The sequence below is a fragment of the Pseudorasbora parva genome, chromosome 9, assembly GCF_024679245.1.
Source record: "Pseudorasbora parva isolate DD20220531a chromosome 9, ASM2467924v1, whole genome shotgun sequence".
Taxonomy (NCBI): domain Eukaryota; kingdom Metazoa; phylum Chordata; class Actinopteri; order Cypriniformes; family Gobionidae; genus Pseudorasbora; species Pseudorasbora parva.
The window spans coordinates 12691223-12704653 of NC_090180.1; the positions used below are offsets into that span (position 1 = coordinate 12691223).

General features: G+C 37.9%; 1 protein-coding gene across 1 annotated transcript in view; it reads right to left on the reverse strand.

Moving 5' to 3' along the window:
* Window positions 1-13431, reverse strand: part of col11a1b (collagen, type XI, alpha 1b) — a 97816-nt gene that overhangs the window by 60577 nt on the left and 23808 nt on the right. The window contains exons 5-11 of the mRNA XM_067453969.1: window positions 10005-10130; window positions 6385-6483; window positions 5516-5593; window positions 1925-2233; window positions 1145-1204; window positions 418-459; window positions 213-275 (exon numbers count right to left, since the gene is read on the reverse strand). Of these exons, the coding sequence (XP_067310070.1) occupies window positions 213-275; window positions 418-459; window positions 1145-1204; window positions 1925-2233; window positions 5516-5593; window positions 6385-6483; window positions 10005-10130 (777 nt within the window). The remainder of the gene's footprint in view (window positions 1-212; window positions 276-417; window positions 460-1144; window positions 1205-1924; window positions 2234-5515; window positions 5594-6384; window positions 6484-10004; window positions 10131-13431) is intronic.

Genomic DNA, 13431 nt, shown 5'->3' on the forward strand with positions numbered 1-13431 from the left:
CCAATGTAAACTTTACCATTGTCTTTATGTGGAAGACAAAAATGACTAACTTCTCTAATAAAGTGAAAAGGGGCTGTGAAAAGTTCTGTCAAGGCTACCGTTACCTATAAATGGAGTGTCTACATGAACGAGGTGTCTTATCACCACAGAAAGCATTACATGATCGTAAGTAACACAGATAAGGGATGATTTTCCAAGAAATGTCAACTTACTCTCTCACCAGGATCTCCGTGGAGGCCTGGGGAGCCTTGTATACCTGAAGTGCCGGGGAGACCCTGAAAAAAAGACATGCAAAACGTCAAAGGCAACATAACACACAAAGAAAGACTCACACACGCTCTATGCTGATATTTTCCATAATTTTTCCTTTGGAGTTTCTTCATGTGTGAAAAGAGCTTGGAAAAAGGTGATACTCACGGCGGGCCCTGGTGGTCCTGGGGGTCCCTCTATAAGCATCCCCTGAAAAGAATGGAAGAAGAGAGAGGAAGAAAAACATGAGTACGGTAGCATGCTGGGCAAGCCGTAAATCTCACAGTTTGAGCAGTGCAGAAATAAAAAGAAAATCTGTGAAGAACGAAGAGGAACCCAAAGATGTGGCTCATTAGTTCAACTGAACCAATCTCCTGTTTTCCACTATTCAAGAAAAGAGAATGATGTAGCTGCTGTCAGAATCTGATGAATATGTTGACATTTGAAAATATTAATGTAAAAATCTTCTTTCCTGGACTACTACCATCTTCCCATTTCTGTACAAAGAAAAATGTAAGCCTTGTCATCACAGGAATAAATAATATTTTTAAATATATTCAAACAGAAAAGAGTCATCATTTTAAATAGTAATACTTTTTGACAATATTACTTTTATTTACTATATTTTTTATGAAATGAATGATGCCATAGTGAGCATAAGAGACTTTTTTTTTAAAACATTAAAAAAGGAAATCTTACAAACCCTTAGCTTTTGAGCAGTAATGCATTTATATTATTACTTAATTATATTTTGGTTCATATTGTACATTACATATAACGATTAGCAGCCTACCACAATCTAGACTTTCTTGAGGGAAAAAAAATACGATGCGTTATATTAGTAGTTGCATTTCATTTGGTACTTGTAAAAGCCTCATGCAGAGAGTTTACCCACCGGCTCAATGACTGCAGGTTCGCCTTTTTGCCCCTTCTCACCACCATAGCCGCCACCAACCTACAACAGAAGCAAAAACAAACTGAAATTTAATGACAGAGGAAGTACTACTCCTGTAGGCCAAACAACTGTAAAACAGTACATTAAGCACTACAGCTAATGCCTAAAATGGTCTCCATCACTCTATAAAGCTAAGTGATGAACATGCTTAGGCACTACTGTAAGGATGATTAAAAATTAAGAGCAAACTCCATCTTTTCCTATATGTCCACTTATAAGACCCACAGGGAAAGTCATTTGACAATTTTTTTACAGTCATTTAACACAAGCATCATCGAATAAATTCAGTATGTCAGTGTGTGTGTTTTGTGTTTGTGGTCTGGGATAATATCTCTCTCCAGGAATGAGGCAAAGAGCACAAAGCCACTGTGGTCAGTGTGTGCTTGTGCGCAAGTGTCTGTGTGAACGAGTGCTTGTGTTAAACTGTGAAAATAAGTCTCAAGTTATATCAGATCAACACTGCAATCACACAGCTAACATTTCATTTCCTGTCTCCCACACAGCACAAGCAAAATGGCTACAACTGAGAGACTTTCATGTGCTGCAGTGTCTGCAGACATCCAACAGCAGTGAGGTATAAATAGACAATATTTCTAGTAATTAGGAGCATTAGAAGCTCAGTTATGAAGTTACATTAACATAAAATAAAAACAATGCAAGGCAATAAGTTGCTACACAATTGACTTGATTCCAGCATAAAGAAGGGAGGCGTCAACTCACATTACTCTCTGTGACCTGCGTTTCAGCAGGCCGGCCCGGTCCAAACTCCTCCTCATAGGCCGATCCGGTGGGTTTGGCTTCATTAGTATTATAGTCATAGAACGAATGGTCATAATTGCTGGAGTCTAATTCTTTTGCATCATATTCATTCATGTCGTATTCCTTAAAGTCCTGGTTTTCGGCGGCATCTGTGTTTTTGGACTCCACAATTTCAACATTCTCATTATTGGTGGCAATGGTGGGATCCACTCCAACTTCTTCAATCCCTGTTATGTAGTCATCTACAATTTCCTCTTTTGGCGAAGGATTCTGCCCATTCAGGGGAGGTCAATGAATGAAAGGAACAGGGAGGACAGTTAATGTAGACACCAAATCAAACTAATTAACTCTTTTAATGAAGTTCTACAGGTGAAAATGCACTGGGAAGCATCATTTTAAATGGGATAATTTTGGTCCTGACTAATGGGTCCTGCACACTCTGCGATTTTTCAAAATCCTTTGCAAATGTTCCTTGTCAGACTGTACGAACATGATCCCCGATGTAAGTCATGTCACACTGTAAGATCTCAGTTGCCATTAATGTCAGACTGTGGGATAATCAAAGCGTGCTAAAAACGGACACACGCAAGAAAACTCGCCCGGAGTTTTATATAATCAATGAATGACGCGTTCGGTGACAGTGAGCTGCATTACACGCGGGACTGAAATGGTGGCTAGAAAGAAATCTCTAGCTCTCGTTTTGATTGTCTTGAAAATCGAGATAGTTGACTGTCGTCGTCGTAAAAGTCACACTGCAGGATTGTGCGGCAAATCTTCTGACACTGCCAGAATTTCGTCAGAGGGAAAATTTGATCTCAGTGGTCATTAATCGGCTGCCGGTGGACATGTCAGACTAACAAATGAAGACGTCAGATTTTAGCCTAGGATCAGAGGAATCTTTTAGGATTTGCTCAATTCGTCTCAGACGGCCAAATCGTGGGCAAAATCGCACAGTGTACACCCGGCTTAAAGGGATAGTTCACTTTAAAATGAAAATTATGTCATCCTTTACTCACCCTCAAGTTGTTTCAAACCTGTATGAATTTCTTTCTTCAGCTGAACACAAGGGGAGATTTTTTGAAGAGTGTCACTAATCAAACAGTTAACTGAAGCCATTGATTTCTATAGTAGGAAAAAAAACTATGGAAGTCAATGGCTCCAGTTAACTGTTTGATTAGTGACACTCTTCAAAAAAAAATCTTCCCTTGTGTTCAGCTGAAAAAAAGAAATTCATACAGGTTTGAAACAACTTGAGGTTGAGTAAAGGGTTTCATTTTAAAGTGAACTATCCTTTTAAGCGATGTCCAATCCTGTTGCTGGAGGGCCACTAGCCTACAGAGTTTAGCTCCAAATCCAATTAAACACACCTGAACCAGCTAATTAAGGTCTTACTAGGCATACTACTTCCAGGGAGGTTTGTTGAGATACGTTGGAGCTGCAGGACAGTGTGTAATTGATCTAATGTCTGTTCAATATATAATAATATACAGAAAGCATTATTTTAGAAAAATAGACGGTGTTCAAACTGAAGACCAAAGTATATGGCAACATGATCACATAACAGACTGCAAATGCATACACCCAATTAAAATCATTAAAACACATAATATATTCATCGTTAAAAGCCCATCTCACTACAGTGGCTCAACAATCATTTTATGAAGCGACGAGAATAGTTTTTGTGCGCAAAAACAAAAAAACATAACGACACGAAATAGGCACTAGGAAAACTTCATAAGGGAATTGCATAACTTAGGCTGCATTTACACTGCAGGTCTTGATGCCCATTCCGATTTGGTGATTATATCCGATTTTTTTGACGACCCGCTTACATCATCTTTTCAAAAGTGACCCGTATCCGATATTTGCATTTACACTGTAGCCTACACTGGCAAAACAGCCCAAGACGTTCTTAACCGGTGAAAGGAAGTAAAACAGCGCGATATGCGATGGACGCAGACAAAATGATTGTACAATGTTTTGCTGTCTGCACTGTTCCACACATCTTTAAAGGTCGGCAAAACATTTCTCTCTTAAGGCAGAGAAAAAGAGGAGAGCCCTTGACAGGGTTGCCAGGTTTTCATAACAAAACCCATCCAATTGCATCTCAAAACTGTGTTAAAGTAGCCCAATGCCGCATGAAAACCGCAGACTTGGCAACACTGGCCCTTGATCGCAGTTTGTGTTTACCTGAGTTGACGTCATTCGCCTCCGTCCTTTTTTCAATGACGTACGACTCGCATTTACTGGAGGATATCCGATTTGACCGCTTACATGGCAGACGCAAATGCACGCATCCGAATCATATCGGATTTATTACCACATATGAGTGAGGCCTGAATCCGATCTGAGGATATCGGAATTCATCCGTTTTTTTTACTGCTTACACGTTCACATGTCAGATGCGATCTGTGCCACATGAGATGAAAAAATCGAAATTGGGTCACTTGAACCATGCAGTGTAAATGGGGCCTAATATATTGCATAACTAACTTGATATAGTGATGGATGCTTTGTAAAGCTTTGTTTTGAAATCGGTCCATCACTATACAAGTTGTTATTTCGTTTTTTTTTTGCGCACAAAAACTATTCTCGTCGCTTCATAAAATTATTGTAGAGCCATTGTAGTAAAATTGACTTTTTACTACATCTTTAGTGCCTTTTATGGGTCTTGAGAGGAAATGACATGGTGTCAATGAAGGCCTTTCTGAGCCATCAGATTTCAACAAAAAAAAAATCTTCATTTGTGTTCCGAAGATGAACAGAGGTCTTACGGGTGTCGAATGATATTAGGGTAAGTAATTAATGACAGAATTTTCATTTCTGGGCGAACTAACCCTTTAAAATTCTTGATAAATGTGTATGTAACCTACAGCTAGCATATTTATAAAAATCTGAATCCGTTCAGTTAATAAAATGTAGAAACCACACTAGACTTGCATGTGATAATACTGTACTGGTGTCTAATTGTATATTGTGTGCCTTTCACTAAGAATAAAAAAAAATGGACAGCTATTTTGGCTGTAAGTCTGACAGTTTTCCACACCCAGGGGCCTTAATGCGTTGAAAAAAATGAGTTAATCCCAGCCTTTGTATTGTATACCAGGAGTGCTTTATGAGGCTGTGTCAGTCAATGTAGGTGTATTATTTGAAGCAGACATTTGGCCATTGCTAAATACAAGACATACTGTTCGAGTTAAAACTGGATGTTCCTCATTTAGACTTAATTTTTGCGCTGTCTTAGAACTAACTGTGACAGAATCATCAAACTTGGGAAATAACATAAATAAGGGTTGATTGTTTACCCATAAAAATCAGAATAAGGTACAACCAGTCCATTAAGACAAACCAAAATGAATGACCTCAAGTACAGCTGGCATCTCATAGTTTAATAACAATATGATCTATACTCTAACAGTAACTCTAATTTATCAGAAAATAAGGTGCAAATTAGTTTCATTAGATTCCTAAAGTCAGCAAAACATTTTTTGAATAGAATCCCACTTAAAATAGACAATGGAAAATAAAACGTAAGCGTTTGCAGATCTTTACCTTATTGGCTGGAATCGAAGGGGCTTCAGTTCCATAGTCCTGCTCAACATAGTAGTCACCCGTGTCAGCAGTGCTTGGCTATAAGTAAACATCACACAATGTTCCTTTATTCTTAATTTTTGCTTATTCCTGGTTGTTAAAGTTTGTGTTTGCAAGTAAAAATTGCAGCTAAACAGCTGACCGGTAACCGGTTATTACAAAGTTCAACATAATAGATGGTTTAAATCAATCTGAAATGAATCAAATTGTCCACCAATGAAAAAAAAAAAAAACTGCTTTTTTAACTTTTACCTCAGTGTCACATTTATCATCAGAAATTAATATAAGAGACAATGATTTCTGCTGCTTTGCTAATATGTCAAGAATAAAAAGCTACAGGTATTTTGTCTCATGTACATTATTTTTTGACAAAACAATACAAAACACAGCTGAATGGTCAATATATTTTCTTGATAAAACATGAAGGTCTAGCAAAATGTTACATTTGGATTCTACATTTTGTTTAGTTTGCTTTTATTTGTCCTTAAGAGGAAAAAATTGTATTTCTCTTTTTTGTGTGTAATTGTTCTGATTTTATTATGATAAGTTGATAAGTTATGTATTTGTATTATGATAAGTTATGTGCTGTGGTTTTATGTACACATCTACGGTGGAAACAAATTACCTCTTGAGGACAAATAAAAGCAAACAAAACCTTTCTAGTGAAAGTATGAATGAAAATGATGGCATTTGAGAAGAGAGAAGTGCAAAGCGAATAAGGGCAACAGAACAGTGGAGGGTAATAATTCAGAGACCACACAGTCTGAAAAAAATCCCACACAGTGATTGACAGTCACCTGCGGCCATACAGATACACAGTGAGTGTTTACCTTGGTTTCAGTATGGACGTTGTCAGTGGGATTTTCAGTGGCAGTCACTTCCTCTGTGTAGTCATAGAACCCATTATAATCTGTGTATTCAGGATTGTACTGAGAGAGAAATGGATGCATGTTAGAAAGAAAGATTCAAGTCCCTATATACAGTATAGAGGCCTCAAAACGTATATTTGAACACCTGATGTCCAAAAAATGTATATATATATATATATATATATATATATATATATATATATATATATATATATATATATATATATATATATATATATATATATATATATATATATTAAAAAGGACAATACAAAATCTATTGTTTTGTCCTTTTTAAACCTTTAAAACTTTTTGTATGAATATTTTGCTTGAAAAATGTTTGCACTGTATTTCATTAAAAAATGTTTTAAATATTTTTATATGTTGCAAGATGATGCAATGTTGTTCATGCATCATACAACATACAAGTGTTCAAATACTTTTTGTGGTCACTGTATACTAAAGGGAAGATGCATTATATGGATCAATGGCATATTACACATAATACAAACTGATAAAAACTTAAATCATGCAAAATGTGCTTGTGTATGCCATTTACATGATGGGTGATCATCATTAAACTACATAAATCTTTTTTGTAATTTCGTTGATCTTCCCATCTGTATAAAACATCAAATCAATCATATAACATTTTTGATTTAATGTCTTATGTGACCCCCCCCCCCCCAAAAAAAAGCATTTTAAGGTACAAAAACCACAGACTAAATCGTTGATTACATGAAACATGAGCAGAATGAATCTGCATAAACCCATTTGTATATTCAGTATCCAATCGAATTCAATTGAACAGTTTACATACAAATCATGTTTCATGAATAAAGCAAAATTATTCAATACTGATTTAATGCCATCTATGTTTGAGATTAAACCTGTAATATTTGTGTGACAGATAACAAGCATTAAATATATGGTAAGCAACAATTAACAGTACAAAATAGAAAAAAAAGAGACAAAGCAGTGCAAAGTATACTTGTGAAACTACAAAAATCTCTTTAAAACGTAAAAATGCACAAATTATTTGGGTAAGTGGCAGTGAAAAGATGTGGTGTGTTTACACTTGGTATTTTTGGTGTGATTTTGCTGTTAGTGCGGTTCAATAAGTGTGAATGCTGAACAATGATTTCGCTGAAAGGACATAACACTCAAGCAAACCTGTTTTTTCTCATCATGTGAGCTATAATGCCCATTACAGTTGGGTACAGGCGTCAGAAACACTGACGGATCAGCAGATCTTTGTTTGTGTGGAACGGAGGAATTCCTGTCACTGTTTTGACTCCTTTATACATCTTATAAACTTTTCACGAGTTCTCAACTGGTCTATGTACTATTATATGTACACACATACAACGAGTGCATTTAGCCCAGCACGCAACACAGTTTGGATATTCAGTAAGTTCTGTCGCAAAACATAACGTCATAAAGCCTTTTTTTTTGTGTGTATCTTTAGGTTTGGTCTTAAAGATAACAGTGTGGATGCTGAGCAAACCAGGACTAAATGTATATTTTATTTTGAAGGAAAAGAACCTAGAGAACCGAACTACAAGTGTGAAAACACCCTTAAAGACCATGATAGCTGATTTGAACCACCAGCCATATCAGTCCACTACAGCAAACTGTAGTTACATTTTTAATATTCAATGAAGGGAATTTTTAATAATTGCCAAAAAAAAAACAAATACGACAAGCAATATAGTTCATCATTAGGCAGTTTAAGGTTGCTGAGGAACATAGACATTTGGCTAGCCTAGAAATCTAGACGCACCCTATCGGCAGCAAATCTAATCTGCCCGCGAGTGTCGTCTAGCAACTCTCAATACACGTCTGAGCTGTAAACGCCAAACTCTGGACTAACCCTTAAATGTTAAAAACCAGAGCAGGTCTTTTACATTTCATTGTTGTGTAAAGTTAAACAATGCACATGGTATATTCACAGTGCGTATGTCACACATGGTATGTTGCAATTTATAATAAATTGATTGGATAATTTTGCTTCACATAAAATGTCCTTATTAAATGCAACACTCCCAAGCCACTTCCACACAAAACTTTTTGAAAGTTGTTAATGTACTTAAATGGCAGTAATTTTAGCAATTCAACAAAGAGCTATTGTTTCCTTCCAAATAATTAAATGTCATTTATAAGCAAGCAATTATAAACACACATTTCCAATTTTGAGCTTGTTTTCCTCTATGATTGTAATAAGGTGCACAAGCATAAGGTGAGGTACTGCATATTAAATTAACAGGCATTCTGTGATGTGCCTTTGTCCATCAGAGAGCGATGATTTAAGTCCCACTGCATCAGCTGAGCTAATAAAAATAACAGCAGAAAAAAAGAACTGAGGCCTTGTGGACTGGCTGCGTTCCACTGGCTGCAGAAAAGAAGCAAAAAGGAAGAAATATCCAGCTGCGAGTCAGTTTACGGCATTAAAGGTTCTTGCCAGGCTTGGAGCCTGCCATGGCTGTAGCCAGCGAGCTGGATGAAAGGCATAAATATTGTCTTGGGCCATTAAAAACGCGTCCCCATTTCCCACACGTGTCTTAAAGCATTTGGTACGGCGCAGGGGAGCTTCTTGCAGGGGAAAGAACAGACCTCTGTCCAAAGTTCTCTGGTCTCCCTAATAGATATAGATATTAGATTGCTGATGCTGGGATGAGTTGTAGCATTTAGTAAGTTAAATTGGATTATTAAGCTATATTTCATCTGGTTTTTTTTAAAAATATATTTATATAATTTGTTTTTACCACTGTGTTAATTCATTAATTTGTCCTTTGGTTTGTCTCTGGCGTTCTCATTGATACGTGAAGCTACATTTTCCATCCCCTGTTGTGGCGTAGTTCTCAATACCCCAAGCAGCAGTTACTGTGATTTATCATCATCTTACAATCAGGAGTTCTTTAACAGCTGAGAGACATAACTTTTCCAGGTATTTCAGGGCTAGCTGTGGAAGGAGAAACTTGACTTTCCCAACAAGCATGCAGGAGTCATTAAAGAAAAATATATTTCCACGCCACTCAAAAGTGGGCTCAGACTCTGTGGCAGGGGGAGAAATAGTTTCCACCGTGAGCTCATTGGTTATTCAGTGAAATATTGTTGGAAAACACTGATGCACTGAAAAAGCTAAATATCAAAAACCAGACAAACCGCACTGTTTCAATTTAGGATTAGCAGTGTAGTTTAATCCCTCTAGGTCTTATTTGTGATTCACAATAGAGCCCGCAAGTACAGTTTGTACAGACCTGCAGCTCTAATAAAACAATGTTTTATTTGTAGATGTAAATATGGATATGAGGGAAAAAATGATCAAGGAAAAACTATTTAAAGAGTTTGATCATTGTTTTTACAATTGAATAGGACAAAATCACAACTAGGAAATTTTGTGTGCACATCCCTACAAAATTCTGATTCATATTTCAGATTTTTGGCAATGTTTTTGAATCAAGGTCTAAGAAAGCCCCAGAGAGAAACTGTGGGTGTAGACCGAATATAATCCATCAATATATCATCACAAAACCACACAAACACACGCTCGTCTGGGTCAGATCGAGACGCATACTGACCTCCTCCTCGGGCTCCTGGGCCTGTGGTGTGTCCTGGTGGGGGGTTTCACAGTCAGGGCTGTAGTGTTCACAGTAGTCGTAGGCTGCACGAGGGTCTGCCACCAAAAGAAGCTGCTGGATGTCCCCCTGAATGACAGCAGAGACAATTTTCAGAAATATTCTGGATATCTATACATAAATATGATACATGTAATTTTTATTACATACATCATACAGACCGACCGACCGACCGACCGACCGACCGACAGAGATAGATAGATAGATAGATAAATAGATAGATAGATAGATAGATAGATAGATAGATAGATAGATAGATAGATAGATAGATAGATAGATAGATAGATAGATAGATAGATAGATAGATAGATAGATAGATAGATAAACTGACAGACAGACAGACAGATAGATAGATAGATAGATAGATAGATAGATAGATAGATAGATAGATAGATAGATAGATAGATAGATAGATAGATAGATAGATAGATAGATAGATAGATAGATAGATAGATAGATAGATAGATAGATAAACTGACAGACAGATAGAGATAGATAGACAGATAGATAGATAGATAGATAGACAGACAGACAGACAGACAGACAGACAGACAGATAGACAGATAGACAGATAGATAGATAGATAGATAGATAGATAGATAGATAGATAGATAGATAGATAGATAGATAGATAGATAAACTGACAGACAGACAGACAGACAGACAGACAGACAGACAGATAGATAGATAGATAGATAGATAGATAGATAGATAGATAGATAGATAGATAGATAGATAGATAGATAGATAGATAGATAGATAGATAGATAGATAGATAGATAGATAGATAGATAGATCTTAATCCTCCAAAAAACAGCTGTTTAGTGTTCTTAGAGAAACCATCTCTTGATATTGTCCTAAATCAAAAAAGCCTGTTATATGTGTGATAACATCAAAAGTGGCTGGAGGGCATTGAGCATTAGCCTTTGTTCTGTCATGATCTTCTTTTCCAGCAAGCCTCTCAAAAGTCGCTCACAGACAGGAAGAAGGCCAACGCGCTGTTCAGCTGAAAAAACAATAAGACCGAAAGAGTTCGGTTCAGCGCTGAGTGAGGACGCGTCGGAAGGGCCACTAATCTGCATCACATTCAAAAAAGTCCTTAGTGCTTCAACATGAGTCACATTTCAGAGCGGTCCTGCGCTAATGACTGAGGAATGGCAAGAAAAATAACCAACACCCGTGCTGATGTCAAATATCTGAAGCCTTCTGTTTTTCATGAAAATTTCAGAAAAGGAAACAAGATCTCTCCCCTCTCCCACCTCGACACAAAGGCCAAACAGCTCCGTGCACAAGCTGAACCCGAGGAATTCTTCAAGCGAGAACTGTCTGACTCTGCTGAGAATGTAAACTACTGCTGTAGAGCCTGCAGAATACCTCAGCTGACCCACACAGACTCGGGCCAGCCATGCCAAAGCTAGACATAATGCATCGTAAACAAGTAAGTCAGTCAAAGAAAGGCAGGGGTAAATAAACACAAACATTTCTTTGATTTGATTTGCATGTAACGTCGAGTCAAGCGGGGTGGCCTGGGGAGGAGAACGCTAACATGCAGACGACATTAAATTACAGGGTCTACATCTGTAGGAGCTTAAGGTGCTGGAAGACATTTTATGGTACCAAAAGGATGCTTCCTGCAAGCATGACCAATAAATCCTTGTACACGCTGGAGAGCTCTGGCATCCCTCTGTACAACAAACATCTCACAATAAGAGCAGCTAACACACATTTAGGAGACAAACACATTTTAAAAATCAATGTTATGATTTTTAAATGTTTGTAAGAAAACTGTGGCAGAAATCAGATATTGACATGTGTAAATTTGGTCAGTCCAACTGAGTCGCACTTTCCACAGGTTATTTTTTTTAAATGGAAAATTCTGTCATCGTCCACCCACCCTTATGTCACACTTAATCCATAAGACTTTTCTCCAGAAGAACAAAATGTCAAAGTGCGCTTTTTGATGCAATGAAACATGATGATCGTAGCTGTCAGATTTGCTTGGTTATTGAAAAGAAGAAGAAGAAAAAACATAGGTTGCAATTTAGGGTGCGTTCACACTTGTCATGTTTGGTTCGATTAAAACGAACCCTGGTGCGGTTGCTCGGTTAGTGCGGTTCATTTGAACATATGTGAACGCTGCCACCCGAACTCTGGTGCGCACCAAACAAGCGGACCGAGACCGCTAAAAAGATGGGTCTCGGTCCGCTTCCAAACGAACTCTGGTGCGGTTCGATTGATATATGAACGCAACACGGACCAAAGACATGTAAACGGACCAAAAACCGGACGTATAATGTCACAAGATGCCACGCATAATGCAGCTGATTTGACGACGCGGAAAGATCGGTGTACGTTATCCAAAATGAGTAACTTTAACGTTAGAGGGCAAACGTAGAGCAACGAGGAAGAGCCTCATCAATATTTGGTCAGACGAGCATGTTTCGAAAATGCTAGAAAAAAAAACACAAAAAGCATACCTGGCTCTTCTCATCAAAGTTCCTGTGTTGCCCATTATTAGCAGGTACAGACGACAGAACGGCCGTCTCTGCACAACGGAGGAAATCCTGCTGCTGTTTTGAATGTTTTGAACATTTTATGAGCTCTTCATGAGTTCTCAGCGGGTAAAAATAATGCCACATGTACACGCATAAAATGATCGCGTTTAATCCAGCACATAGCGTTGTTTTGAACATTTCATGAGCTCTTCATGAGTTCTCTGGTAAAAAATAACGCCATATGTGTTACACGCATAAAATGATCGCGTTTAATCCAGCACACGGCGTTGTTTTGAATGTTGTGAACATTTCATGAGCTCTTCATGAGTTCTCTGGTAAAAAAAATAATGCCATATGTACACGCATAAAATGCCCGCGCGTGTAATCCGCACACAGCATTGTTTTGAATGTTCGGTAAGCGAGCTTCTACGTCATATAAACCGACCAATCAGGTTGTGAGCGTCTCCCTGTGCCTTTGGTTCGGTAACTTTAGGTTCGCTGTTAAAAATGCCCGTGTGAACGCTAAGCGGACCAGGACTATTATGTTTGTTTTTGTTTTTTGGTCCGGACCAAACTAACCAAACGAACCGAACTACAAGTGTGAACGCACCCTTAGGGCGTTTTCACACCTGAAAGTCCGCACCAAGGTCCGAACCAAAGTTTGTGTTTGGACATTTGGTTCTTTTTGGTTTGCTTTCACATTGCAGTTATGTTAGCGCACCAAAGAACTTTACATGACGCACTGGCGTCCTGTCGTCATCATCTATGTGGGCTGCATCTTAACATTGATTGGTTTGTTAGCGGACGTGCGTCTGACGTCAGTGTGTTGTCAATTCAGCGGGTAACTTTGACAAGAATGAATGAACAGACGCATC